The sequence below is a fragment of the Bubalus kerabau genome, chromosome 6 (genome assembly GCF_029407905.1).
Source record: "Bubalus kerabau isolate K-KA32 ecotype Philippines breed swamp buffalo chromosome 6, PCC_UOA_SB_1v2, whole genome shotgun sequence".
NCBI lineage: Eukaryota > Metazoa > Chordata > Mammalia > Artiodactyla > Bovidae > Bubalus > Bubalus kerabau.
The window spans coordinates 11,378,089-11,398,496 of NC_073629.1; the positions used below are offsets into that span (position 1 = coordinate 11,378,089).

At 39.6% G+C, this 20,408-nt stretch overlaps 1 protein-coding gene across 5 annotated transcripts in view; it reads left to right on the forward strand.

Annotated features, from left to right (window-relative positions):
• The window catches only part of LOC129654576 (gamma-interferon-inducible protein 16-like), a 202,387-nt gene that overhangs the window by 172,842 nt on the left and 9,137 nt on the right, over positions 1–20,408 (forward strand). For 4 of the 5 annotated variants that reach the window (XM_055583885.1, XM_055583887.1, XM_055583886.1 and 1 more), the window contains 6 exons: positions 2,578–2,862; positions 3,772–3,899; positions 6,295–6,456; positions 7,946–8,113; positions 12,379–12,573; positions 18,620–19,036. In XM_055583885.1, coding sequence (XP_055439860.1) covers positions 2,598–2,862; positions 3,772–3,899; positions 6,295–6,456; positions 7,946–8,113; positions 12,379–12,573; positions 18,620–19,036 — 1,335 coding nt within the window. In that variant the 5' untranslated portion in view covers positions 2,578–2,597. Of the gene's footprint in view, positions 1–2,333; positions 2,421–2,577; positions 2,863–3,771; positions 3,900–6,294; positions 6,457–7,945; positions 8,114–12,378; positions 12,574–18,619; positions 19,037–20,408 lie in introns of all 5 variants that reach the window. The other variant, XM_055583883.1, reaches the window with a different exon arrangement.

Consider the following 20,408-nt stretch of genomic DNA (forward strand, 5'->3'; position numbering starts at 1 on the left):
GCCCCTCTCTTCCTGTCTGCAGTTTCTGCTGAAAATTCAGCTGCTAGCCTTAAGGGAATTCCCGTGTATGTATGTTGCTTTTCCCTCTCTGATTTTAATATTTTCTCCTTACCTTTAATGTTGGCCAACTCAATTACAATGTATCTTAGCATGGTCTTCTTTGGGTTTACTCTGTTTGGGACTCCATATGCTTCCTGGACCCAGAAGTCTGTTTCCTTACTGAAGTTAGGGAATTTTTTAACTATTATATCTTTAAATATGTTCTTTGCCCCCCTTTCTCTCTATTCTCCTCCTGGGACCCACTATAATGATATGATGAATGATAACATGCTTGACGTTCTTCTAGAGTTCTCTTAAACTGTCCTCAATTTTTTTCTTTTTTTATTCTGCTCCACTTCAGTGATTTCCATTATTCTGTCTTCCAGCTCAATGGTCTTTTCCACTGTACTGTTTAATCTACTGTTGACTCCTTCTGCTATATTTTTCATTCCAATTATTATACTTTTTGTCTCTCTTTGATCTTTGTATTTTCTAATTTTTTGTTAAAAACGTCTAACTTCTCACTCTGTATATCCCGTCTTCTCCCGAGTTTTCTTGAGCGTCTTTGCTGTCATCTTATATGGACTATTTATTGTGTAGATTGCCTATCTCCATTTCACTGACTTCTTTTGAGGTTTTAGCTCATTTCCTCACTTGAAACACATTCTTCTGTAGCCTCATTTTGTCTAACTTCCTCCTTTATTTCTGTGTATTTGCTACATTTGTTACATTTCCTGACCTTATAAAAATAGTCTTTTGTTGAACATACCCTATTTGTCCCTCCAGTGCATCCCTTCTGGTCACCAGAGCTATAAGCTCTGGGAGCACAAACCGTACTGTGAATTCTGTTTGTGAGGGGTCCAGGTTGTGTTTTCCTCATGAGACTGTAACGCCTGATGATCTGAGGTGGAGCTGAGATGGCGACGCTAGTGCTGCAGAGCGGCTGCAAATGCAGACTATCTTTAGCAGAGAGGTTTGACTGCACAGAGACCATAATAAATCAATTGCTTGCAGACGTATCAAAACCCTTTTAGTGAATGGCAAAAGACAAGCTGCATCTGGTGGCAGGTTTTATAGTGGCAAGTGAGTTGATGTACTTTAAGTCAGAATTCAACACTTCTTTTAGTCCTCATGTGGCCTGCCCATTATTTTATTTACCACTACCAACCAGGTCTCTTTTCCTCACTGTGTGCTAGTCTTGGTCACAATTTTTGTAAGTCCATATGTTAACCCTTGCCAAAATGATTGAAATACAAATGTCACTGGAGAGCCACTTTGAAAAGTTGGAAAGACCCAATGATGAGACAGCAGAAGAATCTTAAGTTTGTAGGCAGAAAGAAAACTGCATTTAAAAGAAAGTACCAAGTCGTCTTAATTTACAAGCTCATTGCACAGGTAATTCACATTCTCCAAGCCTGCTTTGTATAATATGTGGTGACTAACTATCCAACGAAGCCATGAAACCTTTAAAACTTCCTTGCAACATAGAGAAAAAACACCCTGCATTAAACGTCGCCTTTGGATTTTTTTCAAAAGAAAAACATATTACACAAAGAAATTAAACAATTTTTGTAGGCCACCACTTCATCAAATATGTCTGAACTGAGAAGATCATTCTTAGTGGCTAACCACATTGCTAAAGCTAAGAAGCCCTTTACTGTATTATTGCTGAAGAGTTGATACTGCCTGCTGCTAAAGACATTTGTTGTGAACTTTTAGGAGAGGCTGCAGTTCAAAAGGGGACACGTGTTCTTCTTTCAGCTAGTATCATAACTGGATGAGCTGATGAAATAGCAGAAGATATTGACGCACTATTGTTAGGATTAATTAGTCACCCTGGTACCTAATCCAGACTGAATTGTCTACTGGAGTGGGTTGCCATGCCCTTCTCCAAACTTCAAATCTCCATACATTCTGGTGGAATATCTGGAGATTGCCTCAAAAGCATTGAAAAGCCTGCTTCCATTTTCAACATCCTATCTTTGTGGAGCAGAGTTTTCTACAGTGACCGAAACCAAAATGAGATTACAGAGTAGACTGAGAATAAGCAACACACTCTGAGTGTCACTGTTTCTCATCACTTCCAAATGGGACTATCTATGTACTAATGTGCTAAGTTGCTTTAGTCATGTCTGACTCTTTACAACCCTATGGACCATACATAGCCCACCAGGCTCCTCTGCCCATGGGATTCTCCAGGCAAGAACACTGGAGTGGGTTGCCATGCCATCCTCTAGGGGATCTTCCTAACCCAGAGACTGAACCCATATCTCTTATGTCTCCTGCATTTGTAGGCAAGTTCTTTACCACTAGCACCACCTGGGAATCCCCAGTTAGTTGCAGGAAAACAAGCTCAGGTCTCCCACTGATTCTGCATTATGGTGAGTTATATAATTATTTCATTATATATCACAGCATAATAATAGAAACAAAGTGCACAATAAATTTAATGTGTTCAGATCATCCTGAAACCATCCCTCCACTCCAGTTTGTGGTCTATATAAAGGTGTAACACTATATGTTATTTTTCTCTTGTAGGCACATCCCTAATTTGAGAGATGGGGAACGACTACAAGAAAATTGTCCTGCTAAAAGGATTTCAGCACATCAATGACAAATGTTTTAACATGATTAAGTCTTTACTGGCCCACGATTTAAAACTGACTAGAAAAATGCAAGATGAATACGACAGAGTTAAAATTGCTGACTTGATGGAATTGAAGTTCCGAGGGCCTGACTGTGTTGACAAGCTAATAGAGTTGGTCAAAGAAATAGATGAAATTAAAGACCTTGCCAAAGTTCTTAGAAACGAGAAGTTAAAAGGTAACTGGAAGAACCCTTATTTCTCACTCTCTCTCACGGACCTCAACTTTGACCTTGAATTGGTCAAAGTTTAGACCTCTCTTTCCCAACTTGAGACTCAGCAGCCACGACAATGGTAGCATTTTAGATGCCAAAAATTAACAACTTAGAGGATGTGTTTCCTACAAAGAGATCTGATGTGTTTTAGAGGGTGTATTTTGGGGGTGTGGCAAAGAAAATACTAAGAGTTGATGAGAAAGTCTGAGGCTTCCATGCATTAGAAAGTTTAGACAATGAAGAAACAAAATTAGAGCATGTAGGTTTTTGAAGTATTTAAATCAGTTAATGTGCATGCTCTATCATCACATTTACTTCATCATTTTTATACTTTCTAGAAATAAATATGAAACAGTACTTAAGCAAAAACCTACCTCTCAGAGATGTGAAGAACTCACCTCTTATAAAACCACTGGATTAGAAAACATATTTGAAAAAGTGGAATCCAGTATCACCATTTTGTCCCATCACAAGTTAGACTACATTTTCCTTCTTTGGTTTCAGTAATTCAAATAGATCTTCTATAGGTGTTGACCCATGACTAGCATCATGAAATTTTAGTTTATTAAGAGGAAGATAAAGAATATGAGAGTTGTAAAAGGATTTGACTGAGATAGATGAGTCCAGAGGATAGGATGAATATGCTTGTTGTACAGGGGACAAGAAGGGAAACCACTGAGGATGTTCGAGACAGAATCTGTATCTATGTTGCTACTTTTGGCCACCTTTGGCCAAATGAGGCTAAATGCAGTAGAGGTAGATACAGCCATACCCAGATCCACCAGCAGGAACTGAGAGGAAACACTGTTGAAGCTGCTTCATGTATCTCGACCAGCTCCTTTGGATTTACCATGTTCTCTTTTATGACATCAGTTTTAAAGAAAAGCAAGGCAAAAGGAGCAACTCCAGCACAAAACCAGGATACATCCAGTCTTGGGCAATCCACATCCACCGCAAATGAAGCTTTGGGATCCAAATCAGTCAAGGATACACCTGTGAAGGTAGGATGGCTGAGGTCCCACAGAAGGCGTTTTTACTATGGCTTTTTTTATGAGCTCTTAGTTCTTTATTCATTTCTCAATGTAAATAGAAGAATCAGAGAAAAGGGGAACCGGGGGCAAAGTGAAAATGAGTTTCAGAGTCAGTAAATTTATAGGTACTGACTACCCATTATGTTTCTGAACTACTGTGCACTTTAACTTATATAATATAATTCTGATTGATGGAAATATGGAATCATTACTCCTCTTCTAGAAGTATATTAAAACAGCAATCGTATTAGGAAAACAGTTTACCAAAGTTTGCCAAAGCCTACTTTAATCAGATAATCAGATAACTCTCACCTAGAGTGAGACATCCTGGAGTGTGAAGTAAAGTGGGCTTAGGAAGCCTTATTATGACCAAAGCTAGGAAGTGATGGAATTCCAGCTGAGTTATTTCAAATCCTTAAAGATAATGCTGTTAAAGTGCAGCACTCATTAGGCCTGCAAATTTGGAAAATTCTGCAGTGGCCAAAGGACTGGAAAAGGTCAGTTTTCATTCCAATCTGAAATAAAGGTAATGCCAAAGAATGTTCAAATTACTGTACAATTGCACTCACTTCACATGCTTCCAAGATTATGCTCAAAATCCTTCAAGCTAGGCTTCAGCAGTATCTGAACCAAGAACTTCCAGATTCATTTTGATACTTGGCAAAACTAATACAATTATGTAAAGTTTAAAAATAAAATAAAATTAAAAAAAATTAAAAAAAAAAAAAAGAAAATTCAGAGGAACCAAAGATCAAATTGCCAAATACTACTGGATCATAGAAAAAGCAAGAGAATTCTAATAAAAAGAAACATCTCAGATAGTAAAGAATCTGCCTGTAATGCAGGAGACCTGAGTTTGATTCCTGAGTTGGGACGATCCTCTGGAGAAGAGAGTGGCAAACCACTTCTGTATTCTTGCCCGGAGAATCGCATGGACAAAGGAGCCTGGTGGGCTACAGTCCATGGGGTCAACAAGAGTTGGACATGAGTGATTAACACTTTAAACTTTGAACTCTGCTTCATTGACTATGCTAAACCCTTTGACCGTGTGCATGCTCAGTCACTCAGTCGTGTCCGACTCTTTGTGGCCCTATGGGCTGTAGCCCACTAGGCTTCTTAGTACATGGGGTTCTTCAGGCAAGAATACTGGCTTGCCATTTCCTTCTCCAGGGGATCTTCTTGACCCAGCAGTTGAAACCGTGTCTTCTGCATCTCCTGGATTGGCAAGCGGATTCTTTCCACTGTGCCACCTGGGAAGTCCTTGTCCCACAGCCCTTGCTGTACATGCATGCCATCCCTCTCTGTCACTGCCAGCCCTCCCCAACTTTGACTGTGTGAATCATAACAAACTGTGGAATATTCTTAGTGAGATGGGAATACCAGACCACATTACCTGCCTCCTGAGAAAGCTGTATGCAGGAAAAGAAGCAATAGTTAGAACTGGACATGGAACAAGGGGCTGGTTCAAATTTGGGAAAGGAGAACCACAGGCTGTATGTTGTCACCCTGCTTATTTAACTTATATGCAAAGTAAATCATGTGGAATGCCGGTTGGATGAAGCACAAGCTGGAATCTAGATTGCCAGGAGAAACAAATAACTTCAGATATGCAGATGACATCACCCTTATGGCAGAAAGTGAAGAGGAACTAAGGAGCCTCTTGATGAAAGTGAAAGAGGAGAGTGAAAAAGTTGGCTTAAAGCTCAACATTCAGAAAATGAAGATCATGGCATCCTGTCCCATCACGTCATGGCAAATAAATGGGGAAAAAGTGGAAACAGTGGCAGACTTTATTTTCTTGGGCGCCAAAGTCACTGTGGATGGTGACCACAACCATGAAATTAAAAGATGCTTGCTCCTTGGAAGAAAAGCTATGACAAACCTAGATAGCCTACTAAAAAGCCAAGACATCACTTTGCCGACAAAGGTCCTTATAGTCAAACCTATGGTTTTTCCAGTAGTCATCTACAGATGTGAGAGTTGGACCACAAAGATGTCTGAGTGCTGAAGAACTGATGCTTTGAAATTGTGGTGCCGAAGAAGACTTTTGAGAGTCCCTTGGACAGCAAAGAAGTCAAACTAGTCAATCTTAAATGAAGTCAACCCTCAAAATTAATTGGAAGGACTGACGCTAAAGCTGAAGCTCCAGTACTTTGGCTACCTGATGAAAAGAGCTGACTCTGGAAAAGACCCTGATGCTGGGAAAGATTGAGGGCAGGAGAAGAAATGGGCAACAGAGAATGAGATTAACTAGAATGAATATAACTAGAATCTAGTGATAAAAAAGTTGATTTTCTCAGTAGTGAAGATGTATTTCATTTCTCATTGAAAACTACTAACCAGGCAGGGGAAATCCTACTTTCAGAAAAAGAAAACCACCAAAACTAATGAATCTAAGAGGATGAAGCTAACCGAGGAGCAGAGTCAGCTTCCAGGATCGTCAGTAATGAGCGTCGAGTCAATTAAGGGCCTTCTCCAGACTCCTCAAATGCCTCCATCAAAGCCATCCAGCAGTTCCTCAACCAAGGTACCATTTTCCTGTTCCTAATATGTGTCCCTCCCTACAACATATTATAAGAATACTCATGACCCCGAAAGAATCTCTCAGTATTCCTTTCCTAGATACAAACTTCTTTATGCAATCAAATCACCCAAAAACTTATCAAATAAAATATTGAGGCCAATTAAATAAATGAATTTAAAAAATGTTGAGGCCTCAGTGTATTCTAAGTCCTTGGACTTTTGGACATTTTTACATTTATGAATAATTGCTGACCTTACAAATGTGACGGGCCTATGGAGGTGGCCAGGCAATTAGACAGGAATATAAGGATATGTTTATCCCCAACATTTCTGTTTCCTTTCACCTCTTTTCTCTTAACTACACCTCTAGATTAGTTCTCAGCATTCTATGCTCCTTCCCATGTCAGGTATTTGCACACAGGCTAATTCCTTGATTTGCATTCGTGATTCATGTTGCTTTAATGGCTAAATTAATTCAACCATCAGGTACCAGCCTGAATTCCTTCTTCAGCATGTCCTCACTGAGACAACCCTCCCCAAAACTTATAGATAGTCTCATTTTTTATTGCCGTTACAGAATCCTTTACTATTCCTTTATAGTATGTATCACAACTGTAATAAATTTGTTTTTCTTCTCTTCTGGACAATGTTCTTGGAGTATAGGTACTCTATCAAAAAGGAATACAAGACAGGGGTGGGAAAGTGAGTCCACAGCTATAGGCATCAACCTCTAGCCCAACCTGCTTTTTATTTTGCTCTGGGTTACATGAAACCTGGAACTATGGAGCATGTGTCTGAGATGAATGGGAAGGAAAAGATTCCCCCAAGATAAGTGTCAAAGGTAGGCAAGGGCAAGATTTAAACCACAATCTCTAACACAGTTTCTTACCCAAGACCCAAGTTGCCCTCTAACTCAGTCTATGTCTTCACCACCACCCCACACATTCCACTTGAAGACAGAACTCCTAGATAAGGGGACTTTAAATTTGTGGTTTTGTTGTGGTTGTTGTCATTGTTCTTATTAGTCACAAGAGTCCATATTTCTCCTAGTAATCTTCCTCAGAAGATCAGTAGGTTTGTAGAAGCCTATAGAATAGATATTAGAAACCCACTTGTGTCTTTTCTTGATAAAAAAGTCATAGTTAACAGACATCCTTAAGTGCAGCCAACTTTGAGCTGAGATTTGCTTCCCTTATAGCCAGTGAAGGTTATCTACTTGCTTTGGCTTGTTTGCATCAGATGTAGGATCCAGATTCCATCCCCAAACCAATGAAATTTTGTCTGAGCTTTTAGTATTTGGAGAGTGAAATTTGTAATCATAGTTGAGGTAGGTAAAGGATGAGTAAGTAATACAGGTATCTGAATATGTGCTATTAGTCCAGAAAAAATTGAAAAGTTCAGATTGAACATTTAAAATGACATAAGATGCTGTATTCTGTGTGATTTTTGAAAATCATTTTCAAGAACTAAGAAAAAAATCTATTTTTATCCAGAAAAAAAGTGACACAGCCACCAAACCTAAGGACGTAAAGAGGAAGATGATATCTTATAACCAGAGTCAGCTTCCAGGAACTTCAGCAAGCAGCTTGAGCCCAACTGTGAGCAGTGGCCAGAGCACTCCAATTGTTCTACCAAGAGTATTCAGCAATTTCTCAATCAAGGTACTGGCTTTTTTATTCCATTCCTTGTACTTCTTATAACGTAAGTAGAAGAATTATCATCATTGAATTTCCCATTTATTCATTTATTATAATCTCTCCTTCATTTATCAGTGTTTAGTCTGTGATCCCACTCTATTCTAACTACTTGTTAATTTGGTTATTTACCAAAGCATGAGTTCATGAAACCTCCAATTTTGAGAGGTTTACTCTCTTGTATTGAATAGAAAGAGGAAGGAAAGATGACTAAACAAGTCAAAATGAGCGTGTCTTTACTTCATACATTCCACTTTCCTTTGGCCCTCTTCCCATTTGCTCACTGACCACATGGCAGGGTTTATTTTCAAAGTCTGGTGCTCCTTCTCAGGTCAGATGTTTTGACATTGACACTTTCCATGTTTGAAATCACTTGTCTTGAGTTGCAAACTTTAATCTCTTCCTAGGGCAAGTCCCTGCTGATACCTGCCCACTCTCAGAATATATTAGGTATTCCTCTTGTTTGCTTTCAAAGGTCAGTTTACTTTCTCTTTTTTAGCACTTACTGAAACTATAATAAATGTACATTTTTATTTGTTACTGGACTATAATATAAATTATAAGGTGTCTGTCAACTGAAAAAACGCACAATCTAAAAGTTAAGAGTTGTTTTATTCAGCAGACAAATATGAGGACTTAAGATGAGGGCACAGATTCTCAGATAGCTCTGAGAGAGCTTCTCCGAAGAAGCAAGGGCAGGGAGGCAGGTTATACAGGAATCTTGTAACGAAGACCAGGCAGTCAGAACATCAAAATGTTACTGTTTGTAAAGAGAACCTGATGTCTCAAGTTAAGAAATTTAACACATTTTTATATACAGAAAGATGCAAGGGTCTGGGCTTTCTGAAATAATCCCTTTGCTACAAAGTTCAGCTATCTGGGGCCAGTATCTTGTGCTTCCTTACCCTGAGTCTCCTGAGGGGGCACCGTCAGGATTGGCTGAAGCAGTTGACTGCTTGCTGGAGGGCATTTTGCTTCTATCCTGAGTTCCTCAGGGCTTACAGTGTGGGCAGCTGTAATGTGATGGCTTGATGGCCACAACATCCTCAGTTTACTGATATGGCAGGCAGCGTTTTTCATTCAAAGTGCCCTATTCCCAGGATAAGACCAGATCAGGATGGAAAAGTGAGTGCGCACACACATGTGCATCAACTTCTATCCTCGCCTGCCTTTATTCTGTCCTGATATGACCCTGTGGTTACCATCACACTGGGGTACAACACCTATTCCTGCAGCAAATAACCAAGTGACTGGAGGAATAGGCCAAAGCAGCATTTAAATCACGAAACTAGTTTGTCACCCAAGTTCCAGGCTGCCCAGGCTGAAGCCCTCTATAAGCATAGCAGTTGAAGACATGTCTTTTGACATAGTTGTTCAAGTTTTATCTTGTTATTGTTTTTATTACTGTTAACTCTGATAATTAGTAATGCCTCATGTAGTCTCTCTTTGCTTTATTTATGGGATAGAGCTAGTAATCTGTGCCTGTTTGCCTCTAGGTCCAGATGGCCTTGGTCTAGTCATTGAAACCTCAGACCCACTGTCAGTCTGCTGTGACGATGACATGCATGTACACCACAAGTCAACTCTGCTTTTCTATGCATACAGGCTTAGAATTGACACTTTCTAAGGTCCCACCCACCTAAATTTGTGAAATAGTCATTTCTACTTTCATATGAATCATTCTGCTGCCCCCCAAATTCCCGGGAGCATAGGAATCCCAGAGAGGCCCATCTATCCCCTTGGCCTCATACACCTAAAAACACCTTGCAATCATTTCTCCTTTGGGGCCCAGCCACTTCAATAGGAGGCATGAAAAAAGAAAAAAAAAGGATCTGGCCATTCTGCTGGGAAAGAACAGGAAAGCCTTGCTCCTTCATCATGGGGTCTCCCAACTACTTTTTTTCTGTGATATAGGCTATGTTTGGGATTCAGAGACAGAAGCAGACCAATATTTTCTTGGATTACTACTGCTGTGTCTCCCTGAAAGCAAATACCACATATTGGCATGATTTAAGAACCAGGTGGAGTTGTGAAGGATATAAGCCAAGGGGAAAAAAAAAAATCCATTACTATTTTTAAATACTATCCACCCAAATAGTGTATTTTAGGGATCTAAATCCTGCTTCTATGATGGAAGTTTTTGTTTAACTGATTGTGAAAATCAATCATGATGCTCTTGTCAATGTGATTAAATTAGTAGTAGAAGTGAATAGCGGAGAAGGCAATGGCACCCCACTCCAGTACTCTTGCCTGGACATGACTTAGCAGTAGCAGCAGAGGTGAATAGAAAAGTTTCTTTAATAAAGTCCTTCCAATACCACCTCTATCTGGGATTTCCATCGAGAAGACCAGAATTAAGCATGAAACATCGGTGGATCAGAGCAGAAATAAGAAACCCCTGGTCTACTGTAAAATAATAATGCAGTGATATTTCTATGTATGAAATACACTTAATGGTGCTAGACTTTTAAGATATGGGTTCTTTGTGTACATTATCTCAGTATTCTTTATAACACCTCCTGAGGATGCTATTGTTAATCCCACTTGACATATGAAAATGCTAAAGTTCCTAGGGTTAAAAATCTTCTCCTAAGTCATGCAGAAAATAAACATCAGAGCCAGGATTCAAATCTGCTGCTGCTTCTGCTGCTAAGTCGCTTGAGTCGTGTCTGACTTTGTGCGACCCCATAGACGGCAGCCCACTAGGCTCCTCTGTCCCTGGGATTCTCCAGGCAAGAACACTGGAGTTGGTTGCCATTTCCTTCTCCAATGCATGAAAGTGAAAAGTGAAAGTGAAGTCGCTCAGTCGTGCCTGACTCTTAGCGACCCCATGGGCTGCAGCCTACCAGGCTCCTCCATCCATGGGATTTTCCAGGCAAGAGTACTGGAGTGGGTTGCCATTGCCTTCTCCAGGATTCAAATCTAGCTTAACTGAATTCTAAAACGTGAGCATTTAACGGCATATATTGCTCCCAAAGTCCGAGCATAGACTGCTTCAGTATCTGAAATTTACCTCTAAAAATTTATATCAGATAATGTTATGTCTCAGATTTGTTTTCGTATCCTAGGCTCTCAAGCCTTCTAATGAGAAATGAGGTGACAAGGGAGGTGAGAGAGTATCCTAATCAAGAAGCTACATGTCAGAGACAGTCATTTTAATCAGGTCCCTCATCTAAAGTTTTATCAGCAACTGGTACTTTATGAACTGGTTAAATGGATGCTCGAAGTGGTAAGAACTGTGGCAATTCTACACTGTGCGTATTAAGTCGCTTCACTCCTGTCCGACGCTTTGCGACCCCATGGACTATAGCCTGCCGGGCTCCTCTGTCCATGGGATTCTCCAGGCAAGAGTACTGGAGTGGGTTGCCATGCCCTCCTTCAGGGGATCTTCCTGACCCAGGGATAGAACCTGTGTCTCCTGCAACTCCTGCATTTCAGGCAGATTCTTTACCGCTGAGGCACTGGTGAAGCCCTCTATACTGTAGAATGTTAGAAATAGTCTTTCATGAGTAAAACCAGAAATAGTCAAGATACATTATTTCATAGACACTTCCTGCCCTGGCTTAAACAATTGTAAAAATTCAAGTACTAAAATTGTATATGTATGGGTCTGTACCCTGGGTGAAATTGCAAATGGATTTGTGCATTGTTCATAGCGATGAAAGATTTGGTTGCCTGATAGAGACTAGGCAGACAACAGAATCCCTCCTACGGGTTTATGAATTTGAGGTAATATCTCTGGTATGTTGACAAACAAAGCATTGAAATGAATGGAGACCTGGGTTTTCTAGATTTGAAGAGCAGAGGATAGAAACCATTTTGCTTATTTGGTAAATACATGAGGCAGTGAAAGACTTAATCAGTAAAAATGTTCATGAATGCAGCCTATGTTGTTCTGAGACCATTCTAACCTGATAGAATTTCAAGTGTTGTCTTAGTAAAGTTGCAACAGAGGTAGAGCCAGAATTCCAAAACAGACCAATGACATTGCAATTACCTGAGTTTTAACATCTGCAGAGAGAAGTTTGCAATCCTAGTGGGGGGCCAAGCTGGGGAGGTGTTGGGAGTGTCAGAAGATGTGCTCTTATTCCAGAGAAATTTGTTATTCCAGAGAAAATTGGCAGAGTGTGGATACTGTGGTGTGTCTGTGAGAGAGAAAGACAGATACAGAGAAAGATGGAGGGTAAGAGAGAAATGTTATTGTTCATATGATATTGAAAATCATTAACCAGAAAGAAGAAAATGCACATCTTTCAATTGGAAAAATAGAAGACATAACCACTAGAACTGCTGACCCCAGGATGAAACTATCCCTGGAGCAGAGTCAGGTTCTGGGAATTCCAACATGCAGCACAATCCCAATTGAGAATTGCCTCCAGACTCCTCAGAAGCTGCCACCAACCACATCCAGCAGTTCCTCAACTAAGGTACCAGATTCTCATTTTCAGTATTTCCCTCTTCCTACAATATAATGACAGGGACCAATAGAAATATAAAAGAACTTCTCACTAATCCTTTACAGTATCCAAGTCTTTATTAATTAGGTCACACATGTTGTTACTGAGTGTGTACTTTGAAATCCTACTGGCATTCAAATTCTGACTCTCACTATGCTGTGCTTTGCTTTAGGATAATCTATGGCCTAGTGTGCACCTAAATCATTCCTCTTCAGTAGTGGGTATAATTAATAATTTGTTTAATTTTATTTTTGTGTTTCCTTCAATACTATGAAAGACAGAAAGTTTCCTTATAGTTTTCTCACTATGAAAGAGGGAATTTAGGGTGCGATAGGGTAGAGAAATATAGAAACACAGCACTATTGTCTTTTTCTTTTTTCTTTTGGAAATAATATCATCCATATTAGGATGCAGAAATTTAGGAAATAGAGATACATGGACAAAGATAATTAGTGTTAACTGTCTGAAATCTCCCCTCTATCAAATGCTCTCTTTTGGTAAATAGACTTTCTGATTGTATCTTTTGTTATGTATATAAAAAGAATATCAGTTTGTTTCAGGATGATCACATTACACATATTTTTCTATAATTCATTCTTTTTCTTTCATCTTGAAATGCTATTCAAGAAATGTAGATTTAAATTATTATTTTAACATAAAAGAGTAATTACATGATTATTTTATAAATTAAACAATAATTTTTTGCTATTTGACTTTAGGCTATTTCAGTATTCCACATACATACAATGAACATAATAAGAACCTGTGTCCATCATGTCTACTGTCATGGCCCCGTGTATACAATATAATTTTTTTCTTAAGTCCTGTGTACTTCTTCTCAAGATGCTGCTCATATTACCAGTAAGAAATTTGTTGTTACTGGTTAACTTGTCCTGGGAATGAGCATTTGGATATGGGGAGAATTGGCCACAGTGATGAAAATGTTATCAGAGTTGAGCCCCATGACCCACAGGTCATGGCTTGTGTGATTGTACAGGTCAGACCACAAGGAGCACTGCTGGGCTGTGGAGGCAGCTGTCTTGTCTCCATGAACCAGTCCCTAGGGTTCTCATAGCCCACCTTTGCCTTCATACCTCCTCTTACACATCAGTGGACTCCCTTCCAATTCAAACTGCTCTCCTAAAACTCAGAAATGGTGCAACCACTGGGTAGATAGGAGGTCATAGAAAAGCCCCTGGCACCTGACTTCTCTTTTGACATTCTTCTTCTTAGGGTCCTGCCATTATTCTACCAGGAGTGTGTAAAGGAGGAAAAACAATTTGCCCTCTGCCCTTCTGAGGTCTTAGCTGAGATCCCTTTTTTAAAACGAAGATTGTTGTTGTTCAGTTGCTCAGTCGTGTCTGAATCTTTGTGACCCCATGGATTGCAATATGTCAGGCCTTCCTGTCCCTCACCACCTCCTGGAAGTTTGCCCAAGTTTTTGTCCATTGAATCAGTGATGCCATCCAGCTGTCCAGCCATCTCATCTTCTGTTGTCCTCTTCTCATTCTGCCCTCAGTCTTTCCCAGCATCAGGGACTTTTCCAGTGAGTTGGCTATTCACATCAGGTGACCAAAATACTGGAGGTTCAGCTTCAGCATCAGTCCTTCCAATGAGTGTTCAGGGTTGATTTCCTTTAAGATTGACTGCTTTGATCTCCTTGCTGTCCAAGGGACTCTCAAGAGTCTTCTCCAGCACCACAGGTCAAAGGTATCAATTCTTTGGTGCTCTGCTTTCTTTACGATCCAGCTCTCACAACCATATGTGACCATTGGGAAGACCATAATCTTGTATGGAACTTTGTCAGCAGAGTGATGTCTCTGCTGTTCAACACACTGTCTAGGTTTGTCATTGCTTTCTGCCAAGAAGCAATCATCATCTGATTTCATGGCTGCAGTCACCAACCGCAGTGATTTTAGAATCCAAGAAGAGGAAATCTGTCACTGCTTCCTCCTTTACCCCTTCTATTTGCCATGAAGTAACGGAGCCAGATGCCATGATCTTAGTTTTTTTTTTTTTTTTTTTTTTAATATTTAGTTTTAAGCTGGCTTTTCAAATCTCTTTCATATTCATCAAGGCGTTCTTTAGTTCCTCTTCACTTTCTGCCATTAGAGTGGTATCTTTGTTAAAACCGAGATTAACAAGAAGAAAAAAAAAAAAAAAAGCAGAAGTTCCCTAACATGTGTATCTCATCTACACATAGAAAATACCCAGGAAAAATAAGTAACTCCCTGAGGTGGCCTAAGCCACCAACTTAAAATACCATCTTTAGTGAAAGACAGTAGAAAGAAAAGTGTGGGAGGTCAGTTATAAGAAAGTTACCAGGAAAATCAGGGTAAACAAGGGTGATGTTTGTTATGCAGGTTTAAGTCAGTTTCTAGTCCAGTGATAATATTCTCCCAAGGTTTAGAGTCCTGCTTCTCTTCCTGGTACATAGAAAAAGACACGCTTAGAAATGGAAATTTAATTTATAAATACAAATTTCCCTTACAAAAAGGCATCTTCCTTTCTGGTTTTATAGGTGTTTTGTAAAAATAATCAGTTTAAGATAATCTTGTACCAAGGAAACATATTTTGGGGTGGCTGATTTTGTTACTCTTCGAAATGTCCTTTATCGAGGACATTTCCACATCCAGAAAATTCATGAGATTTTTCCAGTGACTGTCTTATTAATACTTTCTCAACATAACACTGCTTTCCTGAAGAAGGACTGTATAATTTTGGTCTTTAAATTGTCACATCTACTGGGGTGTATAGGAGGCAGTGTTCAAAATCATTCCAAAGAAAAAGAAATGCAAGAAAGCAAAGTGGTTGTCTGAGGAGGCTTTACAACTAGCTGAGGGAAGAAGAGAAGTGAAGGGCAAGGGAGAAAGGGAAAGATATACCCAACTGGTTGAAGAGTTCTGGAGAATAGCAAGGAGAGATAAGAAGGCCTTTTAAAATGAACAATGCAGAGAAATAGTGGAAAACAATGGAATGGGAGAGACTAGAGATCTCCTCAAGAAAATTCAAGATATCAAGGAAATATTTCATGCAAGAATGGGCACAATAAAGGATAGGAAGGATAAGGACCTAACAGAAGCAGAAGAGATTAAGAAGAGGTAGTAAGAATATACAGAAGAACTACACAAGAAAGATCTTAATGACCCAGATAACCATGATGATGTGGTCATTCACCTAGAGCCAGACATCCTGAAATATGAAGTCAACTGGGCCTTAGGAAGCATACTACAAACAAAGCTAGTAGAGGTGACAGAATTCCAGCTAAGCTAGTTAAAATCCTAAAAGATGATGCTGTTAAAGTGCTGCACTCAATATGTTAGCAAATTTGGAAAACATAGCAGTGGCCACAGGGCTGGAAAAGTTCAGTTTTCATCCCAATTCCAAAGAAGGGCAATGCCAAAGAATGTTCAAACTACCATACAATTGCAGTCACTTGACATGTTAGCACAGTTATGCTCCAAATCCTTCAAGCTAGGTTTCAATTGTACATGAACTGAGAAATTCTAGATGTAGAAGCTGGGTTTCAAAGAGGCAGAGGAACCAGAGATCAAATTGTCAACATTCTTTGTATCATGGAAAAAACAAGGGAATTCCAAAAAAAATATCTACTTCTGGTTCATTGACAATGCTAAAGATTTTGACTGTGGATCACAACAAACTGTGGAAAATTCTAAAGAGGTGGGAATACCATACCACTTTGGCTGTCTCCTGAGAAACCTGTATGTAGGTCCAGAAGCAACAGTTTTTATAGAACTGGACATGAAACAACTAATGGGTTCAAAATTGGGAAAAGAGTATAACAAGACTGTATCCTGTCACCCTGCTTATTAACTTTTGTGCAGAGTGCATCATGCTAAATGCCAGGCTGGATGAAGCACAAGCTGGAATTAAGATTGCCAGGAATGATATCAACAACTTCAGATGTGCAGATGATACCACTCTAATGGCAGAAATTGAAGAGGAAAGATCCTCTTGATGAGGGTGAAAGAGGAGAGTGAAAAATCTGGCTTAAAACTCAACATTCAAAAAACTAAGATCATGGGATCCAATCCCATCACTTCATGGGAAATAGAAGGGGAAAAAAATAGAAGAAATGACAGAATTTATTTTCTCGGGCTCTAAAATCACTGTGGATGGTGACTGCTACCATGAAATACACTTGTTCCCTGGAAGGAAAGCTATGAGAAACCCAGACACTGAATTAAGAAGCAGAGACATCACTTTGCTGCCAAAGATCAAAGCTATAATTTTTCCAGTAGTCATGTATAGATATGAGAGTTGGATCATAAAGCAGGCTGAGTGCCAAAGAATTGTGGTGCTAGAGATCTTCAGAGTCCCTTGGACAGGAAGAAGATCAAACCAGTCAATCCTAAAGAAAATCAACCCTGAATATTCATTGGAAGGACTGTTGCTGAAGCAGAAGCTCCAATATTTTGACCACTTGGTGCAAAGAACTGACCCATTGGAAAAGACTCTGATGCTGGGAAAGATTGAAGGCAAAGGATAAGGTGGTGGCTGAGGGTGAGATGGTTAAATAACACCACCAACTCAGTAGACATCAGTTCAGTCACTCAGTCATGTCCGACTCTTTGCGACCCCATGAATCGCAGCACGCCAGGCCTGCATTTGAGCAAACTCCAGGAGGTAGTGAAGGACAGAGGAGCCTGGATGCTGCAGTCCATTGGGTTGCAAAGAGTCGAATGTGACTTAGTGCCTAAACACCAACAGGGATGACATCAGTGGATTCTAACTGGAGCCATTCTCTACTCTCAGTGCTACTGATGCAGAAAACTCAACTTCTCTGTTCACCTGTGCTGAACCAAATCTCAGAGACAGAATTTTGGGTGACGTAGAAAAAGATAGCTTTATTGCTTTGCCAGGCAAAGGGGGACACAGTGGGCTAATGCCCTCAAACCCATATGTCTCAACTTGAGGAAGATAGTGACAAGTTTTATAGTAAAAGAAGGCTCATGGACATTTCTCTAATGGGTTGGTGATGAGCTAAGTAGGAGTCAGCACCAACAACCTTCAAGTCCAGCTGGTCTGGGATCTACATGCTTGTAGGCAGCATATCATTGTTAATCATTAATTAACTTCTCCCATCTGGAGGAGGATTCAGTATCTGCAAAATAGATTAAAGATATTTTTGTTTGTATCCTTTGATGAGAAAACAGGACCTTGCCCCAAGGGTAGTCTTGACTCTTTCTTCTTGGTCTCCCATTCACTTCCTTCTTCAATTAACAGTTGTTTGAACTCAGGGAAGGTCATGGAAGTTGAATGAAGGCTGCTTCCTATAGTCAAAGAAATGGGGGACACAAAAGCCTTGTGCCCAGGAGCCCCTCAAGGCCTGCACAGTATCACTATTTCATCATTGAAATGAAGTCGCTCAGTCGTGTCCAACTCTTTGCGACCCCATGGACTGTAGCCTATCAGGCTCCTCCGTCCATGGGATTTTCCAGGCAAGAGTGCTGGAGTGGATTGCCATTTCCTTCTCTAGAGGATCTTCCCGACCCAGGAATCGAACTCGGGTCTCCCGCATTGCAGGCAGACACTTTACCGTCTGAGCCTTTGTATCTTAATTTGTGCACTAAAATAAGTTAATGGGATAATTTAAGATGATTTTTTTCATTCTTATCTCTAGTAGGAATCACTACACAGCAACATTGCTACTGTCTACTGCCTCTGTACTCTACATAGCTTTTCTTGGAAAAAAAAAACAAAAACTTTTTCTTTTGAGCTAACACTTTTTAAAGAAAAATATTCTTCCTACCACACTCATAAAGCAATGGAAAAAAAAAAGAGAGAAATCACCAATTAAATCTTCTCCATTATTCCATTCGTTTATTTATACCATGTTAGTGACCTTTGTCTAGTTTTTTTTTTTTTCCTCAAGCTCTACCCGATTATGTTCTTTATTGAGGTTCAACATTAAGCCATAGATGGTTTTCATTAGGGAATGCAACTGCATTCCTTTTCTTAATTCTGCCTGTTTTTGGTGTGTACTTCTAAGTAGAAACCAAGATTGAAGTCTGTACCTAAAGAAGCTTCCAGAGAGGAGGGCTTCCAGAGGGGCCCCAAAGAAGTGATGGTGCTGAAGGCAACGGAACCATTTACATATGATGTCAAAGGAGGCAAGAGGATGTTTCATGCCACAGTGGCTACTGAGAGTCAGTTCTTCCAAGTGAAGATTTTTGATGTTGCCCTGAAGGAGAAGTTCATCCCCAATAAAGCCATTGCCATATCAGATTATATTGGCCGCAATGGGTTCCTGGAAGTGTTCAATGTCATATCTGTGTCTGATGTTAAGCCTGACCGAAAGATGGAGATCTCTAAAAGCCTAATTCAAAAGGCAAAGGCAACTCCTAAAATCAGTCATCTTTATCTGCAAGACCTAGGAACATTTGTGAATGGGGTTTTTGTGGTGCATAAGGTAAGTCCACATCATTGTTTTGCAATATTTCTTTTGCAATCCCAGAATTCAAGTCTTAACTGCCAAATGAATATAGTTAACTTCATAAATATAGGAACTCAAAGCCCTTCTGACCAGGGATAGTTGGGTGCAGTCTTTCACTTCAGAATATAGGGCTGATAATTTCTTAACATTCTTCTTGCCATAACAACATGCAAGTTTTTAAGAAAGTGATTCACCAGAAATCATAGTATTTTACGAGCTGTACTGATCCATTCACAGAGAGAGCACTCCTTTTAGTGACAGTTTAAGTTAATTTGTGAATAAATAATTGTTTTTTCAAGCTTGGATTTCAACTGTGACAAACAAGATGAGAAATCAATAGACTGCTTTGCCCTAGAATCTGCTCTTATCAACAATTAGCTAAGATTCTGATCATCTGAACTGTAAAGTATTCTCACATCTTCACATTCTTTCATCAAAAAATTGTTGAGCCAAAAACTTTAGCATTAATTAAGATGAGAAATATGGATATTGAAAAAATGTGAGAAACCAAGTCATTTCATTTTTAAATTTATTATATGGACAATAAAAGGTAGAATTTAGGTGAATTCTTAGAATCAGAGTAGGTATTTTAGTCCCAACACTTCATACAAATACTAAACTTAGCTGACCTAACTTTTATGTGAAGTATGTTTCATATTCCATTATATATGTCTTCTAGGGTGGCTTTTTACTTATACCCTGTTTTTTGTGCACTCTATTATAAAGAATGTGCATACATGAGCATTAGCAGAATTGATGAGTAAAGTAAGTGACATAGAAACTAGAACAATGGAACGAGATGATCTAGAGTCAAGATTTGGGCAGATTAGGGAAGAATGAATAGATACAGAAGATAGAGGAAAGAATTACATATTGAAATATCAACTGAAGGAGGAGTTTTAGCAATCTTTTTTAGACTCATCATAAGACAGGAATAGCCTTTCTTCTCTGTTCTTCGTCATGAAGTTGCTCAGTCATGTCCAACTCTTTGCGACCCCCATGAACTGTAGCCTATCAGGCTCCTCCGTCCATGGGATTTTCCATGCAAGAGTGCTGGAGTGGATTGCTATTTCCTTCTCCAGGGGATCTTCCTGACCCAGGAATCGAACCCGGGCCTCCCGCATTGCAGGCAGACACTTTACCGTCTGAGCCACCAGGGAAGCCAGGGAAATCCAAAAAAGCCTCCGATGCTTATCAGACCACACCATATCTAAGTTCCTTAAGAAATCTCAGCTATTCTTAGATGGGAGCAGGAAAAATTAGGGAAGTAATCCCTTTTTCTAGAATGACCCAGCACACAAACACCCAAAGGAAGAAAAGATAGAGAATTTATATGGGAGGATAAACT